Below are 26,773 nucleotides of genomic sequence, written 5' to 3'. Positions count from 1 at the left end.
AATAGTCATAATATTTATGAAGTGCTTCCTATGTACCAGCCACTATATGAAGGACTTTACATATATATATATATATATTTTTTTTTTTTTTTGAGACGGAGTCTCGCTCTTTCGCCCAGGCTGGAGTGCAGTGGCGCTATCTCGGTTCACTGCAAGCTCTGTCTTCCGGGTTCACGCCATTCTCCTGCCTCAGCCTCCCGAGTAGCTGGGACTACAGGCGCCCGCCACCACGCCCGGCTAATTTTTTTGTATTTTTAGTAGAGACGGGGTTTCACCGTGTTAGCCAGGATGGTCTTGATCTCCTGACCTCGTGATCCGCCCGCCTCGGCCTCCCAAAGTGCTGGGATTACAGGCGTGAACCACCGCGCCCGGCCTGGACTTTACATATTTTAAAAAACATAATCTGATAACAGTCCTATGAGTGATAGCTACTATCATTAACTTCATTTCACAGATGAGGAGACCAAGATTCAGCATAGAGGTAAAATAACTTGCTTAAGTTCCTGTTCAGTACCTAGTCGAATTGGAAGTGGAACCAAGGCAGTCGGACTCAGGAACGCAGGGTCTTAAATCAGCCTCTTGGATTAAAGCAATTTCAGAAGTGCTTCAGTTAAGTGCTTCAGTTAAGTGTGGTAGTTAATTAGTAGGATCTAATGTATTATATAAATTTACCATGTTGATAGCTGGGAAGCCAAACAAGCACATCTCCAGCTGACTTTGGTGTTTTATTATTTGAATGTTCTAAATGCAAGTTTTTAATGTTGAGTTTATTTATGTTTATAGGGATGCTTCCTTTGGAAATTGCACTTACAATCTCACCATTCTCGACTGTTTGCAGGGAATCAGAAAGGTAATAACAATTCTCCTTGCTGTAGTTGACACAGTAGTTTAAAAAAATATGAGAAAGGAATCATCTCAACATCCTTATTTGTTATTGGAGGGAAGAAAGGGGAGCCAGTAAGTAGAAGCCTTTTCACTTCTTGAAGGATGATTGATTTGTAAAATGCAAACACCAGGAAAAACTGGGAGGAGGGAGTGGAAGGGGCCTTTCTTTGTCGTTTAAACTATTTGTGTTCCAGGGCAGATTTATCACCACTATCAGCTGCAGTGCCTGTGACATTGCTTTGTCACATGCTTAGCTTCATTATCAGGCTTGATCTTGGTGTGGGAGAGTCAGGAAGTTATCTAAGCCACTCTGCTCCTCTGCTGCTTGGTCCCACCCCAGACCCACTAAAACAAAAACTCTGGGGGTGGAGCCCTGCGGTCTGTATTTGAACAACCTCTCCAGGTGATTTGATGCACTCCGAAGTTTGAGAACCAAGTCATAGTTATTTAATTATTTCTGTATATAATGGAGAAGTTAAACTAGAAGATTACTGAGAGCTCTCGGAACATGTTTTAGAAACATAAATTGACAATCTGAGAAGTTATACAAGCTATACTGTAAATTCTAATGAAGGCTCAAAGTACATAATTCCATCTCAAACATATAACCATGGTTTATTATCAGTCAGGAATTACATATTACATGATCTATGGATCATAGGACATACATAATAATGTCACATGGACTATAAATATATCATCAGTAGCAATTCTAGTTCATTTCTCAGATGTAATATAAAACTGATTTTTGCTGTGTTTTGAGTTGAGAAAATTGGTGTGATAAATGTGCTACCTGTTTTATACATGGTTGTTTCTATTTCATTTAAAATGAATTTAAACCCTATCAAACTTTAAAATAGTTTTCAAATATGTTTCTTTCCCCTTAAACAACTACAGAGATACTCTAGCCCACTCTTGCAACAATATTGCCAAGATGCGCTTCCAGGAATGCCAGTTAAGAACTTCTATGGAGACATTACCCAACATATAACCATCGATTATAGCATTTGGAAAATATGCCTGAGGGAAAAAATAATTTATTTATCATCACTATTATTATTTTGCCTTTCCTACCATCTGGTACAGGCCATTTGTTTTATAACACTTAAAAAATTTAGAAAGAGTTCACACTGGAATATCGCTGCCTGTAATTATGGTAATTAGTAACTCAGTATAGAAAGTTGTGCCATCCTTACTGTTGTAGAGGAAAGTTGTGTAAACTTGTTTCATCAAATGTTGGGGTTAACTTAAAGACAAATGAGATTTTGGAGGATCTGATAGATTGTGCAGCATGTCTTTAAGCACCTGAGACATTTCCTGTAAGTTCATTCTCTTACATAAGGCACCATGTTCTGGGCTATTTTTGTGTGGCAACGAGTAGTACCATTCCAAGAACCTATATAGAGTATGGCCACATTTTTGCCTTTTTAGGGAGCACATTTCTCTGATTTTAATGTATTGGCATTGTCATAAGTATAGTTTATATTCCATGTTATGTGAATTACTATACATGGATATAAGCAAACCCTTTGAAAATACAGAGGAAAAAAAAGTGAATCCTTCAGAGTGTATATATTTTTCTCACTTTTTTTGTCTGGAAAGGTGCATATGGATGAACTCAGTTTTTTTTTTTTGTTTTTTTTGTTTTTAGAATGGACTAATTTAAATAATTTGTTCTGCTTATTCTGTAGGGGTTGTTTAAACCAGTGTTATCAGAATTTTGCATTTATAAGAATCACCTGGGAAGCTATGCTGAAAATGGTGATCCTGGGCCCCAACCACGGAGAATATGATTTGATAGTTCTGGGGTGGGGCCCAGGAGTCTGCTTCTTTCATATGAATTACCCTAAGTGTTTCTGATGCTGATGGCCCATGTTCTGTGTTTTGAAAAAACACTGATAGATGTACTGGAGCTTGGCTTGCTAGTTTCTTTTTCTATTTTTAATGACTTGATCATGTAACTTTTAAATGTACCTGTGGTTTTGTATTCTGTTGTAATCTGTATAGCTTCATGATTTATAAAATAAAAGACTCTGTTCTCTTTAAAATATTAGATCTGAGCTAGCTGGATAGTTTTTAAAAGTTCTAAGTCATTGGTTACAAAACTGAGTATGAGTTTTACTTTGTGATAAAAATATCAGTTTTTTTTTTTTAAATTGTAAGAGCAGTCAAGTATAATTCTACTTTGTCAGAAACTATCATCATGAAACAGATTCTCCCAAGGTAGAGTTTTAGGAACAAATAAGGGCCTATTAAGTAGAAATATTAAGAAATATTATATATATTATGTATTGTATATATAAATATTATATATATTATATATTGTATATGTAAATATTATATATACTATATAATATATAAATATATATATTCTCTCATCAAATATTAATAAGGGCCTATTAAGTAGAAATATTAAGGAAGAAAAAAACAGTAAAAGATGCAGGGTTTTTTTGGGGGGCTAAATATCTCCCTATGATAAAAGGAAGACAAAAACTCATAAGAATAATTGATTTTTCTTCTCCTAACAAAGAAATTAATCACTATGATATATTCTGTCATAGTTAGGTCTAGTTCCTAACAGGTTCTAACTATAAATTTATTTTATTTCATTTTGTATACATATAATTTTACATACAAAACTGATGTAAATTAGAAATCAAGGCATCTTTTGTGGGGCTTTTTTCATGTTATTCTAAGTGTTTTTTTTAGTTCCACTAAGACAGTCTTAATGCAGTATAACCAGTGTTATAAAAAGATTTCTAGATATGCATTCAACATCAAAGGTTTCAAGCTGTCTCTTCAGATTAGTGAGGATCATTTCTGTGAGTAGGAGTTCCAGAAATGATGAGTAGAGTTTATCAATTTAGCATGGAAAAACTAATTCAAATTCTGCTTTTAGGGATTGCAACATGGATTTTTTGACTTTGAGACATTTGATGTGGATGAATATGAACATTATGAGGTTTGTACATTTAATTTTTTTTATAAAACATAATTTCATGTTGATTAATTTTTCCCCGTCACACTCATGTATTGCAAATCGAGTGGGTGCTAAATAAAAGCATTCTGGAGTTTTCCTTAGTGGTCAGTTTTGTCCTTTCAGGCTTGGTTATTTCCTTTGAATCAGGAGTCACCAAAATTTTATTTTGGGAAAATAACATATCTATATATATTCTCTCATCTATATACAATCACTTTGCACCTATAGTTTATAAGAAAAATCTAAGTAGGGTAGTAAAATTATGTTACTTTTATTTTAGAAATCAGGTTTTATTTAAAATAAAACTGAATTTGTACCTTTTATTTATTTATTTTTGAGGCGGTGTCTAGCTCTTTTGTCCAGGCTGACATGCAGTGGCACAATCTCGGATCACTGCAACCTCTGCCTCCCCAGGTTCAAACTATCCTCCCACCTCAGCTTCCCAAGCAGCTGGAATTACAGGTGCATGCCACCATGCCTGGCTAATTTTTTTTTTTTTTTTTTTTAAAGACAGGATTTCACCATGTTGCCCAGGCTGGTCTTGAACTCCTGAGCTCAAGTGATCCTCCTGCCTCGGTCTCCCAAAGTGCTGGGATTACAGGCATGAGCCACCATGCCAAGCCCCGTTATAATATTTTTGATTGTATAAATTTTATTTTGAAATATGGCTGAATTTACTTAGTTCTAAAAGTTGGCTGAATTTTTTTTCCCCATGACATCATTACAAGACTTTTGATTAATGTCTTGACTGCTCAAAATGCAGGCAAAGGCTATCTCTAAGCTGGGTTGCGCTGTAAGGAGATGTTGAAGAAGAATAGGATAAGGAGGAGTCTAGAGGTCATTAACTTTTTCTGAAAGATGAGAAGTCTGTACAATGTGAGTAGGTTCAACATTCTCGGAAGGTGAACTCATCCATTGGGTTTCCCCAGAGGAGTAATACAATTGATCTCTATCCTTAGTAAGATAAGGGCAGCCCTCACATTTGGGGCCCTAGTCTAGAATAGCGCTGTTTGGATATTCTGTTTCCATGTTAAATGCAACTATCTGAAAAGAAACTGATCATCTTTTACCCAAACATGGTCCTCTGCTTTGTGTGTGTTACCGCATTGCCATCCTACTGAGAACCCAGGCTCAAGGCTAGAAACATTGCTTTGTTTTCCTCCCTAACCTAGTGAGTATTCGAATCACTTCTACTGGTGCCACAGGATGTATTAATTATGTCTGTCTTTCCTCTCTGTTCTCACTTCCTTCCCTTTGACTCAGGTCTCACGTCTTTTCTTGTGGATCTTTCATTTTAATAGTTCTCTAACTGAGCCCGGCCCTTCTCCTCCCAGGGTTCCTTGCACACACCTGAGTGATCCTAAAATAGAGTTCTCATCTTGCTTGTCTTGTTCTTGGCCCCAAACTGGCCATTTCTCCCATTGCCCTGCTGAAATGTGGATAAACTCTCCTGTCCTGGCAGTCTTAGCTGTGATGAGCTCCAGCCTACCCTCCTAGCTGCATCTCCTGTTTCTTCACTGTACGTACTCTGTGTTCCAGCTCCTCAAACTGCTTAGTTACTGATTCTTGAATATCCCTGTTGCTTGGCTCAGGTTGCTTTTTCCCAGATTCCCATCCCTTTAACCTCCCCCTCCTCCATTTCGTTTGTGTTAAAATCCTGCACAGATTAGATCTCACCTCTGGAGTACTCTTCCTCCCTGCCTTCAATTTCATGTGTTACAATTTGTACTTTCCATTTTTCTTATATCATGGCTATTTGCATACAAGCCTTATTTTCCTTATTAGGTTGCAAATTCCCCATGGATGGAATTATGACCAAATAGAAAAACATATAGTTTGTTCTTGGATAGAAAAACTTAACATCATAAAGCTGCTACTTTTCCCAAAATTAATACATTTAATGCAATTTATGAAAAAAACCCAAAGAGAGTTTTTTTAATACCATAAAAGCATTTTTAGTAGTGACAAAAAAACTATTCCCCTCTAAAATCCCAAAATTAGAAACAAAGGGAATATGTACTTATAAGAAAGAAGGTCAGATAACTTGTAGTACATCTAAATCATTGAATGTTATGCAGTCATTTTAAAAAATGAATTGAGCTATACCACTTATCTTGGAATGATTTCTATAATGTTTGTTGAAGAGAAAGGATGTGGAAGAGTGCTTTAATAAAATCCATCTTTGTAATAAAACAAACAATAGTAAGACACTCCCTAGCCCACACATATAGGTATCTACATTATATGACCAGAGGTGACTTACTTTGAAGCTAATGAAGCTTAAATTTTAGAGAGCCTCACCCCCCAACTTGTATGGGCACCTTTTACAGTCCTATACCCAATTTTGTGTTAATACTTTTTTACTCTAAGATGGACCCTCAAATTAGGTAAGTTTCAGACCCCCCCAAAACCTGGATCTCTGCCCCATGTATATGAGCATGAAGAATGCAAATGGCCCATTGTATTAATTATTAAATATACAGCCAAACACTAAAGCCGTTTCAATTAAAGGAGAGGTGGAGGCAGGAGGGGGTTGGAAGCGGTGAGAGAGAAGAAGGAACAACTCAAGGAGAAAACTAGTGGTTATTTTATTTATTCCTTCCTTCCTCTCTAAGTTTAATGGTGATGCTGAGGGTTAGTTGAAAAAAATCTTGAAAAACCTGAAGCAGCCAGTACAATTTTATTCTTGCAAACCAACCAGCCAAGCAGACAAAAATCTGACAAGAAGGTAGTCATGCTTTCACCTTGACAACAACCATCTAGGTGATGGGAGGGGAGCAGTCAGTTTTGGTGAACACTTAATGTTGTCAAACAACTTCTTTTTTTGAGAATGATTTATCTATTCTATTATAAAGCCTATAAAATAGAAAGCCACTATTGTGATTGGCAGTTGGTAGGTATTTCTTAATTTTTAGTTTCTTAATTTCTTAAATGTTTAAGGAATAAATGAATAAAGGAACTCTTTTCTGACAATCTGTGGGCCCAGTCATTTCCTGTCAGATTTCTCTTGCTGTTTGCCTTGTTCTAGTGAGTATGATATTTGGTGAACTTGTGGAATAGCTGAATTCATACATTTTATTAGCTCCAGTAAAGTCAGTATTCCAGTGAAGACAGTGTAGTTTTCAAAGCAAAATTTTATTGTTGACAGCAATTTGTGAGACTGTAAGCCTTAGATGATTAGGGGATGTTCAAGATGCAACTTTTCTTTACTAAAAGTACATTTAGTAAATGATACGGCTCAAAAAAACAAAAAACAACAAAAAAAAAACCCCAAAAAAAGCCTAAACCAATAAGACCATATCTCTATGTGAGATTAAAGGGGAATCTTATAGAAAGAGTGCTACTTATAAATGCTTCTAGTGATGAGGTCAACTGAATGTGGGAAATACTTTGTTGTGTAAAGTCTACAGATAAACCTCTGCCCATCCTGCAAAAGGTTATATCCATCTTCCTTCTGTAATTCCAGGGTCTAAAGCAGTGCTGTCCAATAGAAATATGAAAGTCATATCATGAAATTAGTTTTAACAATACATTTTACTTGTTGTAAATATGTTGTTTACATATTTACTAATATACCTAAAATAGCATTTAACATGTAAGCAATATAAAAATTATTAATGATGTATTTTAGGTTTTTTTGAATTAAGCCTCAGAAGCCCAGTGTGTAGTTTATTTATTTTATTTATTGTGTTTTTTTAAGACAGGGTCTTGCTCTGTCACCCAGGCTGGAGTGCAGTGGTGCAACCTAGGCTCACTATAGCCTTGACCCCCTGGGCTCAAGCCATCCTCCCACCTCAGCCTCCAGAGTAGCTGGGACCACAGGTGTGTGCCACCTTGCCCTGCTAATTTTTGTATTTTTTGTAGAGATGGGGTTTCGCCATGTTGCCCAGGCTGGTCTCAAACTCCTGGACTCAAGCAATCCACCTACCTTGTCTTTCCAAAGTCCTGGGATTGCAAGTGTGAGCCACTACGCATGGCCTCCAGTGTGCAGTTTATACTATAGCATATCTTAATTTAGACTAGCCATATTTCAAGTGCATAGTAGCCACATGGAGCTAGAGTATGGATTCTGCAAGGACAGGTTAGCCAATGTATTGTCATAGTCCATCAGTGTGACATGAAGCCTAGGTTATATCTCCTTGCTTCATGTGATCTGTTGTTCACATGAGAATTAATTTCAAAGCCCTGTTCTATTTAGAAAGCTCGAGGTGAGATACCTCAGGCTCTTGCTTTATTTTCGTGTGACTTAAAAATGGCCCATTGTATTAAGTATTGATAAACACCAGGTGTTGGCTTCCATCTTGCAAAAGTATCTTCCAAAATGTGGTCTTTCCAGGTCCTTTACCAGGCTGTTGTGGAACTGTGCAGTTCTTACATTTGCCCCGATCAGACATGAAATTTGGGCAGCAATGCTGGGAAGGTCCAGAAAAGTAACTGTGAGACGGTGGTCCAAAACCTTCCTCTAGGAATCAGTGTCAAAACATTTGTACTTCTCCAACAGCTTCTTAAGATATTCTCAAAGAATACGTACCTTGAGAACCTTGAGAACTTTTACTCCTTTGAAATCTAGCCATTTCCAATCTAGTTCAGAAAAATGAAAGTTGACCTTTTGTCCTAGGGAAAAATAATGAAGATGATAGAGCTTGAACATTCAATTAAATTATGTAGCTGTAGGTATGTGAGGAACTATGCTCTTCAGTAGTAAAGTTAGTGGTTAATGCTAGTGTAGGCTAATACTCTGCTCGTAAGACCTGGAAGTGGCACCCGTATACAGAGTCTACCTTCAGTCAGCTTTCTTCTATTTTTTTGGGGGGTAGCTGTCCTTACCAAACAAGATGTTGCCCAAACACCAGTGATCATTCATGATGCTACTGTTAAGCAGTTGTTATTTATCAGACAGAATTTGAAGTTATGTCTCTAGTTTGTTATTTTGCTTGTCCCCAAGGGCTTTCCACTATTTACCAAAAGGCTTGCCATGGTTTGATGATGGAAGTGTGATGCGGTAGCAGTGTCCTGTTATTAGTTGAGTTTGGGGGAAGAAATGCAGAGAAATGGTGCTTCAGTGGCAACATTGGAGGTTCCTCATCACTGTGGCTTACATTTGTTACCCCATTCAAAATTCAGCCCATGCAGTTTCAAGGAGTCTCCTTAAATATCTATTTGGGGATTAGGTGGAGCTAAAAGTTGAAAAATGACTTCAAAACTGAGAAAGCACTTTGACTTTTTTTCTTTGAGCTGTTTTCTAGCTGCCATTATCTGCCCCCCTGCCATAACTCATTCCTTTTTTGGGTGTGAAAAACAAAATTACGAGAATATTTTCCAGAATATCAAGCTATTGTGGCCTTGAACCTGTACTTTTAAATGTGAACAAACCCAGGCCACCTCTTTACCATTGTCTTCACAGAAGTTAGAGCCATACTTGGCCTGCAGGCCTGATGACAGAGGCACCTGTTACTGCCTTGACAACAGTCACCGCACAGGGCTTCCTTTTGTTTTTTCATCATGGCACATGGAGAAAATGATAATATTTGCTCAACACCCTGTGATTATAGCTCATAGCTGTTGGCAACTGGCCTGGGGACTCTGGCTGCTCCAGTCTGCCCAGGCAGCTCCATTCTGGTCACACTGGCTAGGAAGCTTTGTTTTACAGAAATAATGGTGTACAGATGAACATTTCTTATTTGAGAGTCAAGTAGCCACACCATGCTCCTTATGGCCTCGTTCTCATAGCTTTTCAGTTCATTTGTTGAACAGATATTAAATGCCTCATGTTTGCTCCATATATTTGTTAGGCCCAATGTTTCTTTTTCTTTTTTGTTTTTTAGAAGGCTACCAGTAATATCATCTCTCCATGTGTAGGGTTAAAGCCTTTGCTCTTGTCACCTGGTACCATAGAATCCATGTATTCTTGTGCCTCATTCTGCAGAAGTTGCCATATTTGAGTCTTGCTCCAAGCCCCCACTTTTATGCTTATCAATTTAGTTGTGATACAGAATTTCTCACTGATCCATGACAGGCTGAAATGTGGACTATTTTGTTCCTGAGACATTCAAGCAATTCACAGGTTATCATTATTGCCATCTTCACCTAAAGGGTGCTCTTTTGGGGAAAGACCATTTCTATTCTAGAAAGTGATTTCACATTATTTTAGCCACATTACAATGTAGCCCGTCTGGGAACTGTTTGTGAAAAAGCATGGGTTCATTCTGGATGCCTGGGATTGGTTCTTTCTTGGATCTTGGGCCTTTTCGATCAAGACTTCACATTACTATCAGGGTGTAGGTTTTAAAAATTAAGTCTGATTATATCATTCCCCTGTTTATCATTTCCCCTTAATGGGCTCCACACTGACTAAAGGTGTGGAGGAAATGCAGACTCCTTACTACAGCACAGAAGGCCCTTCTTGACATGGGCTTGTCCTTCCTCTCCACCCTTGTCCTTTTCCACTCCCTCCCCATACCCAAATCCACGCAGCTTACCAGGTGGCGGCTTCTGAGCTTTTGCACATGCTCTTGCTCCCTCCTCCTGCCCGTCAGCTCTTCTTTCTGGTCCACTGTATTTACATGGCTGACTGTTAAGTCTTAACCCCATGGAAGCTCTTCTTATGTAGCCTTGTGTGATACTCTGTTTACACATCTGTGTCTTTCCTGTATTTGCAGGTACTTTTGGGCAGGAACTGTGTCTTATTATTCTTTGTTTGAGTAACTAACCTAGTAGCACAGTACACTCATAGTGGGCAGTCATTATTTGTGGAATGAAAGAACTAATGAATAAGTCTGTGAATAATACTAAAAACAGGAGTATAGCACATTTCAAGATATTTTATATGATCTGTTTTCAGTGGAAAGTGCCTAAAACATGTTGATTAAGAATCCATTCTGATTTTGCAGTAATATTCCAAGGGACAAATTTACCATGGTAGACAACTTCTTCAAATGATGTTTCTTTTATCAGCAGCCAATCTATGCTGCAAGAGTGAGGTTTTTTTTTTTTTTTGTTTCTAAGTCAGTTATTTACAACACAGATTGATAGATATTTTAATCTAAGACCAGTTCTGTATGGAACATCAATTTAGTTTAATATGTGACTGGGGACCTGTCTCCAGGTTGACTGTGTCACCCTTCACTGCATAAGTAAATTTTCAGATTGACCAGGTGGTGTAGAGTCCTAACAATTGCTCTTTAGCACCTACCTTGAGAAACAGTAAAGTTTGTTAGGCTTCCTCTCTCTCAGTAAGTCACATTGGGTCAACAGCAGGAGTCAATGTTGTTGAACACTGAAGTTATGATGCTTCAAGACTTTGTTTGGATTAGAATTTGTACAGCAAACTAAAATGTAATCTGGATGCTGCTTGGCCTGCCTTCTTTACATGTTAGTGGATTATGGAACTGGAAATATGGGACTGCCATAGGGCTGGGGTCAAGCAGTCCCCAGAATGCAAGTATGTGGGCATGTCCTCATCACCTGGAGCAGTTATGGAAGTACGCCTCCTGTGGCGATTTGAATATTGGAAGAACTATTAGAAGAAGCATTCTCCTGGAGCCGTCTGGTAGTGTTCATTATACCACTCTAAAGCCTCAAGTTTAAGGAAGCAAAATTACTTCCTGGCCACCGCAACTTCAAAAGTGAGGGGACCCAGTGTTTCCGTATCTGTTACACCCATTGCTGGTTCAAAGGTCACGTTGGTTAAGTCTATAAAATGTTTTGAGACTTACCCTGACCTGAACAATTCCCCATGGCTTTTTTTCTTCCTCTTTAATTATTGTTTGGTATCTTTTCCTTCTTTTATCTCCAAACTTCTTAAGAGAGCAGTCTCGACTCTAACTAATTATGGTCTGGCCTCTACTGAAACTGTTCCTGCTAACACAAGGGTTAGTAAAACCAAGTGGCTATGCTTGTTCTTCTTCCTGCTGGGTTTGTTCTGTGGTTGCTCTCTAATTCGCATTCCTTCCCTGATTTATAATGTGCTGTCTTTTGGGTTTCTCCTCCCTCTATGGCTAGCCGTCTTTCTCAGCCTCCCTCTCAAGTCCTTTCTCTTCCTTTGCCCACCCTGATTTGCTGGGGTTCTCTAGGACCTCATGATTTCTGGTTATACACACTTTGTATGATTGAGTGCATCCAGTTCCAAGTTTCAACAACTATGTATGTGCTGCTGACTCCAAATCATCTTTGCGTCTTGAACATTGGAGTAGCATCTGCAAATGTGCACTGGATTTTTGCACCCTGCTGTTGTACCAGCAGAGGTGTTCACTGATCTGGACTTTTGGAATAGGCCTCTACATGTTTTCCAACTCTACTTTCTCCCTGCTGTAGCTGATGCTAGCAGAGGTGAAGCAGTCATCCACGTGGGACACTCCTCTTTCCCTCCACCGCACCGTCTCCCTCAAAAGCAAGTCTAAATTAATAATCTAGAGTTTGATTATTATTTAAAGCCAGATGGCATGTCAACTTAAACCAAATAATTCAAATATTTACTTTGCCTTAAGCTCATAAAGTGCCTGTCCTTACAGCATATTTGCGTTTATGTAATACAACTATACTGTCAACACTGTTTTGTTGTTTTAGAAGTTAGGGAAATATAAAGAAGGCACTTTTAAATGAATTTTAAAATGCCATTGTGGTTCTACCTTATTAAATTTCAAAATAGTCTTTGTGCCACTGTCATTCCTCTTACGTACTTTTAGCATCACATGTTCAAAGTGTAATGTGACTTTTTCTTTAATGGATAAAACGAAGATGAAAATAACACCTACCTCTCAGGGTTGCTATGAGAAGTAAGTTGTATAGAATACACTAGTGCTTAACACAGAGTCAGTGGTATGCACATATTTGCTGCCATTTTTGTTACTGTTATTTGTCATTCCCACTTGCCTTTGGACTCCATAAAAGCATAGAGAATGCTTTTTATGTTCAACACCAAGTTACAGTCCTTGATATATAATAAAGGCTCAGCAAATGTCTAAATGAATGTTGAATTGCGCTTCAAAACTGTTTCTGCATGTTTTCCTAGAAAACACATCTGTTGATAAAGGAAATCAATCTTGTAATAGTCAACCTCAAAGACTATCTTTTCTATCTTATTGTAGGTTTATTACAGTAGTAAAAAGTTCAAATAGTTTTCAGTGTTTGGACTGAAAAATGTATTTGTGACTATTACTGTAGAGTCACAGATGCATTTCTTAGAAATCATAAAAATTGGCCAGGTGCAGTGGCTCATGCCTGTAATCCCAGCGCTTTGGGAGGCTGAGGTGGGTGGATCATGAGGTCAGGAGTTTGAGACCAGCCTGGCCAGCATGGTGAAACCCGGTCTCTACTAAAAATACAAAAAAATTAGTCGGGCCTGGTGGCGTGTGCCTGTAATCCCAGCTACTTGGGAGGCTAAAGCAGGAGAATTGCTTGAACCCGGAGGCAGAGGTTGCAGTGAGCTGAGATTGCAACATTGCACTCCAGCCTGGGCAACAGAGTGCAACTCCATCTCCAAAAAAAAGGAATTGTTTTTTTTACAAAAGTAATTGTAAAAATTCATGTTTTTTAGTCAAATTATATTTTGAGTGCACCAGGAGAGTGAGTTATTCAAAAGAAAGCTGTGAATCTTTTGTAGATTGGAGAATCCTATAGCACAGTGAATAACAACACCTAAATGTATCACTTTCAGGAATTCAGATTTTTTTATTTTGGATTTTTCTTACAGTGAAGAACATCTATAGTTTTTTTGCATAGTATTTGGTAGGTAGTAGGCTTTAGATCAGAAGTGGTGATATCATACTCTTGCCTCATCCTTGCTTAGATATTTGTTTACAAAATGTGGTAGGATTGGAAAGTACCTTAAGTTCCTGCCTGATCTAGGTTTCTTTGAAGTGTATGTGTGTGTTTAATTAGAAAAAACAACTTGTGTCATATAAAGTATTTTATTATTGATAAACATTGACATTTGTATAATTCACTATGAATAAAGGCACAAATATTAACTTTGGAAGACTACCAAAGTAAGCGTATATTATATTAGGTCAGTTAAAAGCTGTAACTTCCTTATTAATTTTTTTCTCAGATTTAGGTCTAAGACCTAAATCTTTTTGTTTATTCCATCAACCTTATCCTGGCTGCTGAATATAACCCAATATTATCTACTATTTATCTTTTTGGGTAGGAGGATTTGCAAACATATTCTTTTGGTTCTGTGAATGAATGTATCTTAGGGAGCCCCTTGCCTCTCTCTTTATGATTAATTATAAAAGGTTGCTATTTAACCAAATGGATTTCTGTAATCCAAATAAGCAGATATTGCAGAGCCTATTTATCTAACCTACTTGGTTGGTGGTCAAGGATACAGAAATAATGACCGTAGGAACCTATTTTCTTTTATTGTTCATAAAGAATTGGTTTTAGTCTCTTGATGATTAGTGCATACCTTTATTCTTGGATTTTCAAATACTGTTTTAAGCTTAATAATTACTTGAGAGATATTGAATAATTAATTTGAGACTTTTATTTAAAGAAGCAAATTTTAATTGCCATAATTAGATTCTTTATTTAAGTTGTTATAAATAGAAGCTGTGCTTGAGGTTTAATTTCACATGTGCATTCATAACACTCAGGGTTTCTTAGATTTTACTTAGGGCATTTTGGAGATTTTTTTTTTTTTTCCTTTGAGATGGAGTCTCACTCTGTGGCCCAAGCTGGAGTGCAATGGTGCAAACTCGGCTCACTGCAACCTTCATCTCTGGGGCTCAAGCAATTCTCCTGCCTCAGCCTCCCAAGTAGCTGGGACTACAGGTGCACACCACCACACCTGGTTAATTTTTTTGTATTTTTAGTAGAGACGGGGTTTCACCATGTTGTCCTGGGTGGTCTTGAACTCCTGAGCTCAGGTGATTCACCTGCATTGGCCTCCCAAAGTGCTGGGATTACAGGCGTGAGCCACCACGCCCAGCTGGAGATATTATGTTTATTACAACTAGATTAAATGCAGTTCAGATGTTTATAAAATGGTATGCACAGTTTCACATATAACTTTTTATAACTGGGAAAAAACATCTGCATTTAAAAAATGACAATTATATTTTATAGCCAAGTTTTGATTTTCATGGAAATGATAATGGGTAATATAAGTAATTAAAGTAATGGCTCCAGTTTTTTTTTGATGGCCATATTCCAATTTGTTTAACAAGTATTTATTGTGTTCTTATGGTAGAGTACAGAGTCTATATTTTGGTCAGTTTTCTACTATTGAGGTCCTTGCCATATAATGGGGGGAGAAAGCTTTTTATATGGATGGTAATGGATGGCTCAGTGAAGAGAAAAACATTGCTTCCCTGCCTGAGGATGGAGACGAGGAGGGCAAGGGTAGGGGTAGGTGGGGAGGGGGTGGTGGTGGTAAAGACAGCGTAAGTGAAGAGGTGATACATATATTTTGTGATGCATTGCACAAATGCCTTCTAATGACTGCAAAATTTGGGGTAACCTTACCCAAATTTCGTGCCCCAGTGTCCCATGGTTCGGAGGCACATGGGGAAGGGAAGAAAATGAGGGAGATGATGGAGGCATGGGAAGGTGCTTGGCTACTTTCTTGGTCCTTTTAAGCCTTTTCTGAGGATCTCTTAGTGTGTTTAGACTAGAGGCTGATAACTGGTGCTCAAAGTCAGCTAACGGGCATGTTTTATTTGGTTTCATAGGAGTTAAAAACTTAATTTAAAAAGTCAACATTTTAAAAAGAGAGATTTCACATGAAAATTCAGTTGGAAGATCAGCTGTGTTCAGTTGGCTTTCCTACAAGGTGTCTCATTAGCTGGAGTGGAGGAGCACCTGACTCTATGTATGTCACTTGCCTGAATCTTGTTATCCCCCAGAGTACAGCTTGGCTGACTCTGGTTTGTGGAATGGATGCGCCAATATCACTCACTCCTGCCTTTTGCCATTTCCCCCTCTAAAAATCGGCATTGACAAGAGATAACAGCCCTATAAAAAGAGAAAAAAAATTGGAAGTGTATTCATCATGAGCTTGATATTTACAGATGTTTTTTCATTGTTTAAAATATGTTTACTACATTCATGGAAAGTTTTCATATTTCCCATTTTCTCTTATTTATTGCCAGGACAAGCAATGTTTGTTTCCATTTCATTTCTTTGCAGAGTGGCCAGGAAACAAACATTTTATGCAAAATACCTCTGCCGTAAATAAAAGTTTCTAAACATTTCATACAGTCTAGACACAAGTTTCTCTAAAGCGGATTGAATTCCTAAATAGCATTTTGAGAATCAGGTGCATGTTTTTATTTTAAGCTATATTTGTCTACATGTATATCTAATTAGTACTAAGAGTGAAAAGCAGTTTTATTTGTAAGGGTTTCCTAAATTGTATAAGAATTATAAAATATTTTTCTTCTCTTTTCTTACAAAATTCTGCCAGCGAGTTGAAAATGGTGACTTCAACTGGATTGTTCCAGGAAAATTTTTAGCATTTAGTGGACCACATCCTAAAAGCAAAATTGAGAATGGTAGGTTTTTTTTTCCTTTACCATCCAAACATTTATTTTGATTTATCTTTTTAAGTTTCTTAACTTCCTCAGATAATTATTTTCTTTGGTAATATTCTCCAAAGAATATTTATTCATAATTTAAAAAATTGAACAGTAGTAACTAGTGTGTTAAATATTGTATTTCCAGTAGGTGGAGCTATAATCACTGTTTTAGAACTTAACAAATTTTTAGCTTGCCATAAATAGGATGTTCACTTTACCTGACCCCCAATTATTAGAGAAGAATCTGAGAAACAAACTGGTCAGACTCATAAGCAGATTGCTGTATTCTTTCAGTGGTTCTCAGATTTATTTGTTGGTAGAGAGCTACACATCAAGATGTTCTTTGGGTAACACCATGTTGAATAATGATGATGAAGACAATCTGTCATTTACTGAATACTTAGGTGCTAGTTACACAGATCACAGCATTATCTCTTTTAACATTCAACACAACTCTATGAGATATAGATATTGTTATCTGCATTTTAGGGGGGAGTAAATTGAGCCTTATTAGTAGGGAATTTGCCCAAGGTCACAAAGTAATAGGCAGAACTGGTACTCCAAACCAGAGGAGGGCTCCTAAACATTGCCACTACACTGATACACTTAGTTCCATTGTGACAACTAGGTACAATTTTCTAGCTGACAGTGGTTAAACTACTTATTTGCAGCATAATTTATTGCCATGGGCATACATATTTAAGAAAAAAATAAAAACAAAACTAAAAATAAACCTTTTGAATGAAACATGATCAGCTATGCAAGTCCCATTAATACTTATTTTGTACTTACTAATTTTTTCTATCTACTAACATTCCCTAGAAAACAAGTAATGATAGACAACAGAGGTTCAAGAATAATTTACAAGAGAAGTACATAAAATTGAAAAAATATCCGTGAACAAAATAGCACCCCCCACCTCTTTTTTTTTCTATCTGATCATAGAGGTGGAATACCAGTGTTCTGAGGGAACCTAACTTGAAACCTCTGGTCTAGATTTATTCTTCAGCTGGGCATGGTGGCTTGTGCCTGCGATCCCAGCACTTTGGAAGGCTGAGGTGGGAGGATTGCTTAAGGCCAGGAGTTCAAGACCAGCCTCGGCAACATAGCAAAACCCTGTCTCTTAAAAAAAAAAAAAAGATTTATTTTTCTTTAATCATCATATTCTAGAATCTAGTTTCATTGTATATTGTTATTCATGCATTTAGGTTTTATAATTTGAGCTTTCATAAATATGCTTATCATTTCATACCTGTGACATATTTAATAGGGAACTCTGCTTGAATCGTGATTTTACTGTGTGGATGGGCAATCCAGGTCTAGAGAGTTAAGCTCACAAACAGGATACCTCTATGGTGAAGCCAGAGTTTGATCTTCTCACTTATAAGCTTGCTAAATAATCTTTTTTGGTCTGGACATTCAGTAATTAACCTCTGTCATTTTGGGTTGTTAGGAATTACATGTTGACAGCCTGAGGAAACTGCTTTCTGACAATTGGCCTTTCAAGATAAGACTGATTAAACCTGCTTTCTGTGCAAATTATCTGACTCAGGCCCAGGAAATGTTAGTAGGGATATTGTTTCAGTAGTAGTTTTGTTGTTGGGTATTTGGCAAAGTCGAAAGACTTTCACCATTTGTGATTCATGTGTTTGACTATGTTTTCTTAATGAGAAATTGAGAGATATAATTGTAAAAGCCATTTAAAATGTTTTTATATATATAGACATTGTATATTCTATGGATACATGCATTTTGAAAATATTATTTTTTTTTTAACAAAAGTGGGATCATAACATAGTTACTATCTTACAGCCAGGTTTCCTCACTTAACATATCACAACTTCTTTCCATAGCAGTAAATGAAGATCCATGTAATCATTTTCCACGACTGCATTGCATTTTGTTCTACCATATGACTGTGCCATATTGTGTTAATTTATTTTTGGTTTTTGCTTTTGTTTATTTAGAGACAGGCTCTTGCTTTGTTGCCCAAGCTGGATTGCAATGGTGTGATCATAGCTCATTGCAACCTTGAACCCCTGTCCTCAAATGATCTTCCTGCCTCAGCCTCCCAAGTAGCTGGGACTACAAGGCACGTTCCACCACACCTGGCTGATTTTTTTTTTTTTTTTTTAATTTTTAGTAGAGATGAGATCTCTATGTTGTCTGGGCTGGTCTTGAACTGCTGGGCTCATGCGATCCTCCTGCCTCCCAAAGCACTAGGATTACAGATTTAAGCCACTGAGCCCAGCCTGTTAATTTATTTTTGAATGAGATCTAAGTTGTTTTTCTCTTATTCTTATTCTTTTATTTCTTTTTAAATTTCATCATCTATTTAACCAGATGAACAGTTTTTCACTTTTTAAAAACTGCTGTGGTTGGCATAGATGTTCATACATCTTTTTGCAGCTGTAGTTTCTTCTCTAAATTGTTAGAAATAGAATCACTAGATAAAAGGATATGCATATTTTATATAATAAGTTATAAGTGTCAAAAATATTTAAAACATTTTTTAGTCCTATATTTAATATGGGAAAAATTATAGCCACCATTCGCTTTCCTGCCAGGAAGGGTGCTAAGCCTCTTGCACACACATCATCTATTTAATGATCAGAACAACCCTCTGGAGCAGGTGGTATTTATTTTATGGAAGAGAAGCTGGAGGCTTACAGGAATTACCTAACTTGTCCAGGTTCATAGGCCAGTAATTGTTGGTGTGTGGATTCAAATATTGGTCTGTTTAATTCTGAATTTTGTGTTGTTTTAAATTTTATTATAGAGGATGTACATGCTCACTCTAGAAAATTTAAGCAATATAAAGAGTAAAACTCTTAAAAACATTATATAATCAAGAAATAATCACTTTAAGATATCGCTGTATATGCATATTTTATTCTATGCATATATTGTGCCCTCTCATATTGACACAAAAAAATCTGAAAGTACATTTATCTCACCTTTGTCAGCTTTTATGATGCCTAGAACAATTTCATTTAAGGCGGCCATTGGTAAAATATGGCTATTTTACTGGAATTTCCATTTTAAGATCTAATATTCACTAGAAGCTTCACTATACTTTTTTGTAAAGGACTTTAACTTTGTAAATGCTTTTTGAAGTTGAGAAAATAATTTTGTGATGGAATTAATAAACTTGATCCAATTACAGTGACATCGTGGTAATTTTTTTTTTTTTGAATTGAGAAACCTGTGTTTTTCTGAGGAGGCTGAAAGTCATTTTAGAGGCTCGTTAGAAAAGCTGAGGTTTTGAAGAAGTGATCAAATAGCTGTTGCTAGGAGGTAGCTAAAGGAAGCTCTAAAATCTTGGGATCTGGGCAGAATGTATTATAAGAGCCTTAAGTGTGTGTTTGTGTCAACGGGGAACACTAGGAGTTTCTTTTAGCCATTTTGATTCACATTATTTTGACAGTGGGGAAGAGAAGAGCCCTACTTTTTTTTTGTTAAACATTTTTGAATTGATAAATGATGGATAACAGCAGAATGAAACAGATATTTTGGATTTCAGATTTTCTGTAAAAATGTCTCTTAAGTGTCACTGTCATTCTCACTTCTATTTAAACACACACACACACACACACACACAGACACACACACAGAGAAAGATAGCTTCAGACTGAGAATCCCGACCATTTGAGGCATCAGCCTGCTCCTTTAATGAGAGAAGCCCAGTGTCCCATTTAGTAAAGAGCCTGGGCAGGTTGAAGCCTGGCTCCATTCCTTTTTGGCTGCGTGAACTTCAGTGAGTTCCACAGCTTCTCTGAGCATCGGTTTTCCTGTATATCACAGTGAGAGAAATATGATGCTCACTGCAGGCACCTAGTGAGGATTAGAGATGTTATATGAAGTGCCTTGCAGAGTACTGGGCACACATAATAGGCGTTTATTAGATAGCAGGTATTATGGTAACATTTTTATCATTAGCTGGCCTAATCAACAGATTTTATGTCTTTCTACATTTGCCTGCTCAGTTTGCATTTTTTACTTTTAATAATGACTGAGTGAACTAGTCATTTGACTCTGCTGTTCTTCAGTTTTCGAACTTTAAAATGAGGGCCTGGGAAGAGATGAATAAAAAAATCTCTTTTGACTCTGATACCCTTAATGTATTATTTGGTCAGCTCAACTCCAGGACTTTGTTGTGGTTCAGTGATGCCAGCGCACCATCTTGTGGCCAGATGGAGTAAGGGTCGGATGAAGGCTCCATCAGCTCTGGGTCTGCACATCATACACATTGGTAAAACCAGTCTCTTGCAAAAAGCACCCACGTACATCCGTAAAAGCCACAAACAGTCGTTCACAGGTCATAGGACATTTCCATTGTTCGTTATAATTTATTCTAAACAGTTTTAAGGATTTTTATAAAACCTACTCACCAATTCTAACCGCTCATGTTCATATCATGTTCTCTTATTTGGAGTCTTAACAGATGGAATCAAGTTGAATCTTACTTGAAATTAGCCCCAGCATGGGTGTTGGAATCTGACTGCCAGGATTGAAATACTGGCTCTACCTCTTACTAGCTGTATGTGTATGGGCCAACTTTTCCAGGCACCAGAAATTGAGTAATTGCAGGTTTTAATGAGATAATCCACATAAAGCACTTAGCATAGTGGTTAGCACATAGTAAGTGCTTGATAAACGTTAGGTGCAATTATTGTTGTTATTGTTATTACAGTGCCCTGTTGCCATATTTGGAAAATTTCTGTCCAGTGTTTTCTTCTCAAAAGATATATACATCGTTTCTCTTAATAGTCTATTTAGGCATATTAGCTATGCTGCCATTTACTCATGATGGAAATTCATATATGAAAAGAGAGATTCTTGCAGCCTTTGTTGCAGGGAGGAAGGGGATAGGCACCGAACCAATTGCCAACACAACGTGTGACAGGTGCTGTCATGGAGGTCCCAGGCATGCTAGCAACCCAGAGGCAGAAGCTCTCACCAGCCTGCCACACTCAGGGCAGGCTTCCCAGGTGTTTATGAGCCCTTCTCCTCCCCATTCCTCACGTGATAGAAAAACTGTTATTTCTTAATGCCAACTACAGTTCTTTTTTTGCTTTAGGCTATAAATCTGTTGCAGGGAAATAATTGGAGCAAGTAAATCAACTAGGAAAACAGACTTGATTTTTGCAGTTAGAAAAGCGTGTATTCTCCATGTTTGTATAAGTTCTTGTTTCTACACAGAAGATTTTAAATAAGCTCTGTTTTACCTGTTTGCTCAAAAGCAACATGGCCTGTGAAAATCACATATCTCAGCTGTGGATTAATTGGTCCTACCTTCCAATTCTGTCTTCATCCTTTGTGTGACCTGGCTAAGTGTACCAGTTATGGCTGTCCAACTCTGGTAAAAGGCAGTTTTTGGAATATGTTGGGTAGCTCACAGACTTTAGGAGAAGACTGGAGAACTAGGCTTAAAAGATGAACAGGACCCAAGTGGGAAAATGGGAACCACACTAGGCATTTCAAACATAAAGAATTTAATACAAGGAGTTTATTTCAAAAAAGACTAAAAAGTAAAAAGGCAACACTGAAGAAACCAGAATATGTTGGAGAAAACAGCTAGTACCTTTAAGGCTGGGGGGACAAAAGGGACAAAAGTGGAGTTAGCAGAACCTGGGAGCTCTGAGGAGGAGCCAGAAGGCTGGTGCTCTGACCTCTGAAGGGAATGCCACACAGCTGGTGTTTGGATTTGGGGGTTGAGGAGTGGAGACCATGAGGGCTCCAGCCTCAGAGATGAGTGCAGCAGGATGGTGGCATGAGAGCCAAAGTAAGCTGAGAGCTCTGGCTGCTTCTGTTTTCTGCTGCTAAAGTGATAGTGCCAGGAGGACAGGAAGAATTCCCTTCCTCCTCCTCAGGTTGAGCTTTAGTGCCTCCCATTTTTACAACTAATAGGAAGCCAGATAGAAAGGTAGTCTGGGAAATGTAGGACGTAGTATATGGACTCCAGCCCCAGTGTCACAGAGCATAAGAGTTGGCTTGGAGCTGAGAGCTGACTAGCATAACAGGGATCCAAGGCAGCAAGAAATACAGCCAAGCACACAGCGTAGAAACAGTCTGGTTCACTTTGCTGGCTGCCGCAGCCCCTGTAACCTACCATCATGAATGGGTTCCAACTGAGATAATTTCACTCAGCTGGTATGTTAGGGATCAGTGAATCCTGAATGGGTTACAGATGTGGCCATCAGTGTGCTGGGAACTTAGTCCCCTGAACTTTTGGAGCTGCTATTGCAAGGCCTGCAATGGCCAAAGCCCCCAGTGGTCGCCTTGGCTGATTAGCTAAGGCTAGGTCTGTAACCCAGCTGACAGTGTAGCTCCCAGGAATACTCACATGATGGTGGAGCCGCTCAAAAATAAAAGGGGATTTAAAGGTGGAACATCTTCCTCCCTCAAAAAAAGGAAGTGTCCACAAAAGTTATTCTTTTTATTTTTAACTAAAAAATTTATATTTTAATTGATAAATAAAAATTATATATTTATGGTGTACAACAAGTTTTGAAATATGTATACATCGTAGAATGGTTAAGTCAAGTCTTACTTAAGTATTCACATATTTATCATTTTTTGTGGTGAGAAGACTTAAATTTTACTTTCTAAATGACTTTAAAGTATATAATACATTGTTATTATAGTCACCATGTTGTACAGTAGATCTCCGGGACATACTCCTTTCTAACTGAAATTTTGTTTTCTTTGACCAATATCTCCCCAACACCCCCTCTTTTAGTTTCTTAATCTGTTAAATGGAGTTAGCCATTCTTAAGAGATGGTTTTGAATTTGAAATGATACGCAATTGTGACTTGTACATAGTAGGTGCTTAATAATAATTGCTTTTGGGGAGCATTGTACTGCAAATTAAAACTATGCATATGGCAAAAGAGCTTTAGCTGTAGTTGAAAACTATTCGTCAAGTGGAGAATAAAGCTCAAGGGAGAATAAAGTCACCAAGAACCATTCTAGGTCTGTTATGCACATTTGATTACTTCAAGAATGCTTTTGTTTTGGGAGTGGGAAGAGTATGCTCCCAGGATTCGAATCTAGAGGTTGAGATTTTGAACTTTAATGATGTATTTCCAGTACTTACAGAAGTTTTCTTTTTAACCTCCTATGGTGCTTGCAGTTATGCAGATTGATGCTTTTAGGAGCTTGCTGTGACCTTTTCTCTCACACAACACACTTTTCTCCCAAGCTTTGTTGAGATTTATACACTTCATTGTTGAGAGTTTTGTATTTCTGGGTTATGGAAGATGAAATGCATGCCTTTTGCTTACTGCTCCTTTCTTCCTTTAGGTTATCCTCTTCACGCCCCTGAAGCCTACTTTCCTTATTTCAAAAAGCATAATGTGACTGCAGTTGTGAGGCTAAACAAAAAGATTTATGAGGCAAAGCGCTTCACAGACGCTGGCTTCGAGCACTATGACCTCTTCTTCATAGATGGCAGCACACCCAGTGACAACATCGTGCGAAGGTTCCTGAACATCTGTGAGAACACCAAAGGGGCCATCGCCGTTCACTGCAAAGGTGTGTGCAAGGCCTCGGTGGTGGTGGCTGTGCTTATCGAAGGGGCGGGTCAAGGAAGAGCAAATAACATAAAACAAAACCTGTTTAGTGTCTTAGAAAACGATGAGGTTTTAAATTTCAGACAACTGGGACACAAACTCATTTTAGTAACCCCTTAAAGAAACGATTGCTTGGGTGTGGACAATTGGTGGTGGTGTGGCTTTCTTGATATGCCACTTTTTCAGACCTTACCTTTCCAGGCCCACGTGCCACAATGAGGGGAAATACAGTAGCAGTGTCTTTAGGCTGCAGGAACACCTTTAAACAGGTAAAATTCTCAAGAGACAAGGGTTATTAGTTTTCCTCTCTCCTTTTTTTTTTTTGAGAATTGCTCATCTCTTCTCCATCCTCTTGCACTGTCGTGGTTCTGTTTTATGACCCAGTTATCTGGACCCCCATTCCAGTCTCTGCTTTTCCCTCCCCTGCTAGTCTTTGGCTTCATGGAGCAGAGTGTCTTCCATGCCTTTTGCTAGGGGCAGTTGGCTAGCTTACAATGCTGCTGATGTGATGCTGCCTCATGGAATAAACTTAAAGAGTTGGTTTTGCAAATCTCTGATCTCTGGGAGTGGATACTTTAGGGCAGGAACTGTTCAGAGTATAGAAGGTTTAAGATTGGCAGATTTAGCAAATAAAAATACAGGCTGCCTAATTAAATTTGAATGTTAGATAAACAATGAATACTTTTAAAACAAAAAGTATAAATATGTCCCAAATATTGCAGGGAACATGCATTCTGTATTTTATCTGGCAACCCCATGTCAGCTACTCAGAAAATATGACATGCCATTTGCTCTAAGCTTGGTTGTTAGACTTCGAGGAGGCTCAAAATCCATTCCATTCCAGATCTTTCAGTATAGATAATACTGGAAATATTCCAGATATTTTACTGGGTCTTTGATTTCAGTGAGGAGAAATCACTAGGGCCGCCCTGGGCTGGAGCCTCGAGTTCCTCACACGCAGCTCCTCCTAGTGTCTCTGGGTGGCGCTGTGCTCGTGGTTTTGGGTCTAGACCTGGTTTCCCTCTCATTTTATGCTAATCATCTAGTAGGTGTTGGGGAGGGTGCTGTTCTTTTCATGTGCCTAGTGCTGCTGTAACTGACTTATTCAGACGAGTATGGCTTTGGTTCTGACAGAAATTAAAATGCCGTTTTGTAGGCCCTTGTTTCTATGTTTAAGATTTGAGTAGGTGGAGGTACTTTGTGAACATGTGAGCAGAAATGGGAAGCTGCGGTTTCCCAGAGACCCAGAGAGATGGAAATGAGCAGCACGTTGCCCGGGTTTGGAGGAGGGCCCCCCATGCCAGGCTCCCTCCTCCTGGGTGGACAGAGCTCTCCCTCCCCACCCTCCCTATTAGCTAGCAGGATGGGCCCTGGCTTTGTGGAATATCTTGTCTCTGGCGTGGAGTCTGTTAGGAAGGTGTCACTTGCTGGCTCATTTGTGGGTGCTGCTTTCAGGCCACAGTGGGGTGCCAGTGTGTTGGCTTGTCCCCATGTGATTCATTTGCACCCTGTTTGCTTTTCTATTGCATTTTGTTCAATATTGCCCAGGTCCAAGAAAAAGCCCACATGTCACGTATTTTAAACAGCAGTAGAACTTGAGAGCTAATGGGAACGTTTATATCAACGTTTAGGAGGAGATAATCCTATCTTCTCTTTCAAAGTTTAGTTTTGTGCCATAAAAATTGTATTTTTTCCTGAGATTAATTTGGCCTTATTTCTTAGTTCAAGTAGTTTTATTATTACTACGTCATAGAGTTTATCTGTGGATTAGCCATCCATATCTTGGATTGACAAATTCAAAGGAGAAGAACTGCAAAGCTTTCATTAAAACTCAGTGTGTTTCTTGATAGTATTTCTCATCTGAGAGACCTTGTGCAAAGAAAACTCTCTGGTCTTAAACATTCTTATTACAGATATTTTCTCTATATCCTTGACCTGTGAATGTTTGCCTTTTAAAAAATATATGTATTTATTTTATATTGCAGATTTCTTTTCTTTCCTTTTTTTTTTTTTGAGACAAAGAGTCTCGCTCCGTCACCCAGACTGGAGTGCAATGGCGCGATCTCGGCTCACTGCAGCCTCCGCCTCCCAGGTTCAATCAATTCTCCTGCCTCAGCCTCCCAAGTATCTGGGATTACAGGTGCCTGCCACCACTCCTGGCTAATTTTTTATATTTTTAGTAGAGATGGGGTTCTGCCATGTTGGCCAGGCTGGTCTTGAACTCCTGACCTAGGTGATCCACCTGCCTTGGCCTCCCAAAGTGCTGGGATTACAGGTGTGACCCACTGTACTCAGTCTGTATTGTAGATGTTTTTATATTAAATCAGAACCTTTAACATTGAAGTCAGTTCTTGTATAGGATGGTCACATTTACATGTGGTAATGTCTTTTTGAGATTGCTATTTCATTTTCTTCCACTTGCACACACATATAGGATTCTTTTATAAGGATTACACCTTTGGTTTAATTACAGCTGTATTGCTTTTCACAGCATACTTATCTACTATAGGCTTGTTAATTATTTTGACATCTGCCCTAATTAAGTCAGCTTAATTTTCTGGGAATTCAAGCAGCACTTAGTCTTTTAATTGAACTAAAAGAAGGAAGGAGAAAGAATCTTATCCTATGTCAAATGAACTTTGGTAGCTACTGAAAAGGGAATGAATATGTCATGCCTCAACATAAAGTATTTTATGCGCGATAAACTCGAAACCAATTTGCTGGGGATTACATTTCAATATCTGCATTTCACTTTGTGGTTGATAAAAGAGATGGCTATGAATTCTTGAAATTCTCTACCACAAATAATAATCTA

The 26,773-nt window shown here is 38.1% G+C and overlaps 1 protein-coding gene across 5 annotated transcripts in view; it reads left to right on the top strand.

Moving 5' to 3' along the window:
- The window catches only part of CDC14A (cell division cycle 14A), a 176,352-nt gene that overhangs the window by 93,741 nt on the left and 55,838 nt on the right, over positions 1-26,773 (top strand). For all 5 annotated transcript variants that reach the window (XM_054474809.2, XM_054474813.2, XM_054474824.2 and 2 more), the window contains exons 6-9: positions 784-850; positions 3,785-3,847; positions 16,272-16,359; positions 23,690-23,920. In XM_054474809.2, coding sequence (XP_054330784.1) covers positions 784-850; positions 3,785-3,847; positions 16,272-16,359; positions 23,690-23,920 — 449 coding nt within the window. The remainder of the gene's footprint in view (positions 1-783; positions 851-3,784; positions 3,848-16,271; positions 16,360-23,689; positions 23,921-26,773) is intronic.

The sequence above is a fragment of the Pongo pygmaeus genome, chromosome 1, assembly GCF_028885625.2.
Source record: "Pongo pygmaeus isolate AG05252 chromosome 1, NHGRI_mPonPyg2-v2.0_pri, whole genome shotgun sequence".
In the NCBI taxonomy this organism is placed as follows: Eukaryota; Metazoa; Chordata; class Mammalia; order Primates; family Hominidae; genus Pongo; species Pongo pygmaeus.
The sequence above is the reverse complement of the archived record's forward strand: the minus strand, read 5'-3'. Positions and strand labels throughout refer to the sequence as shown.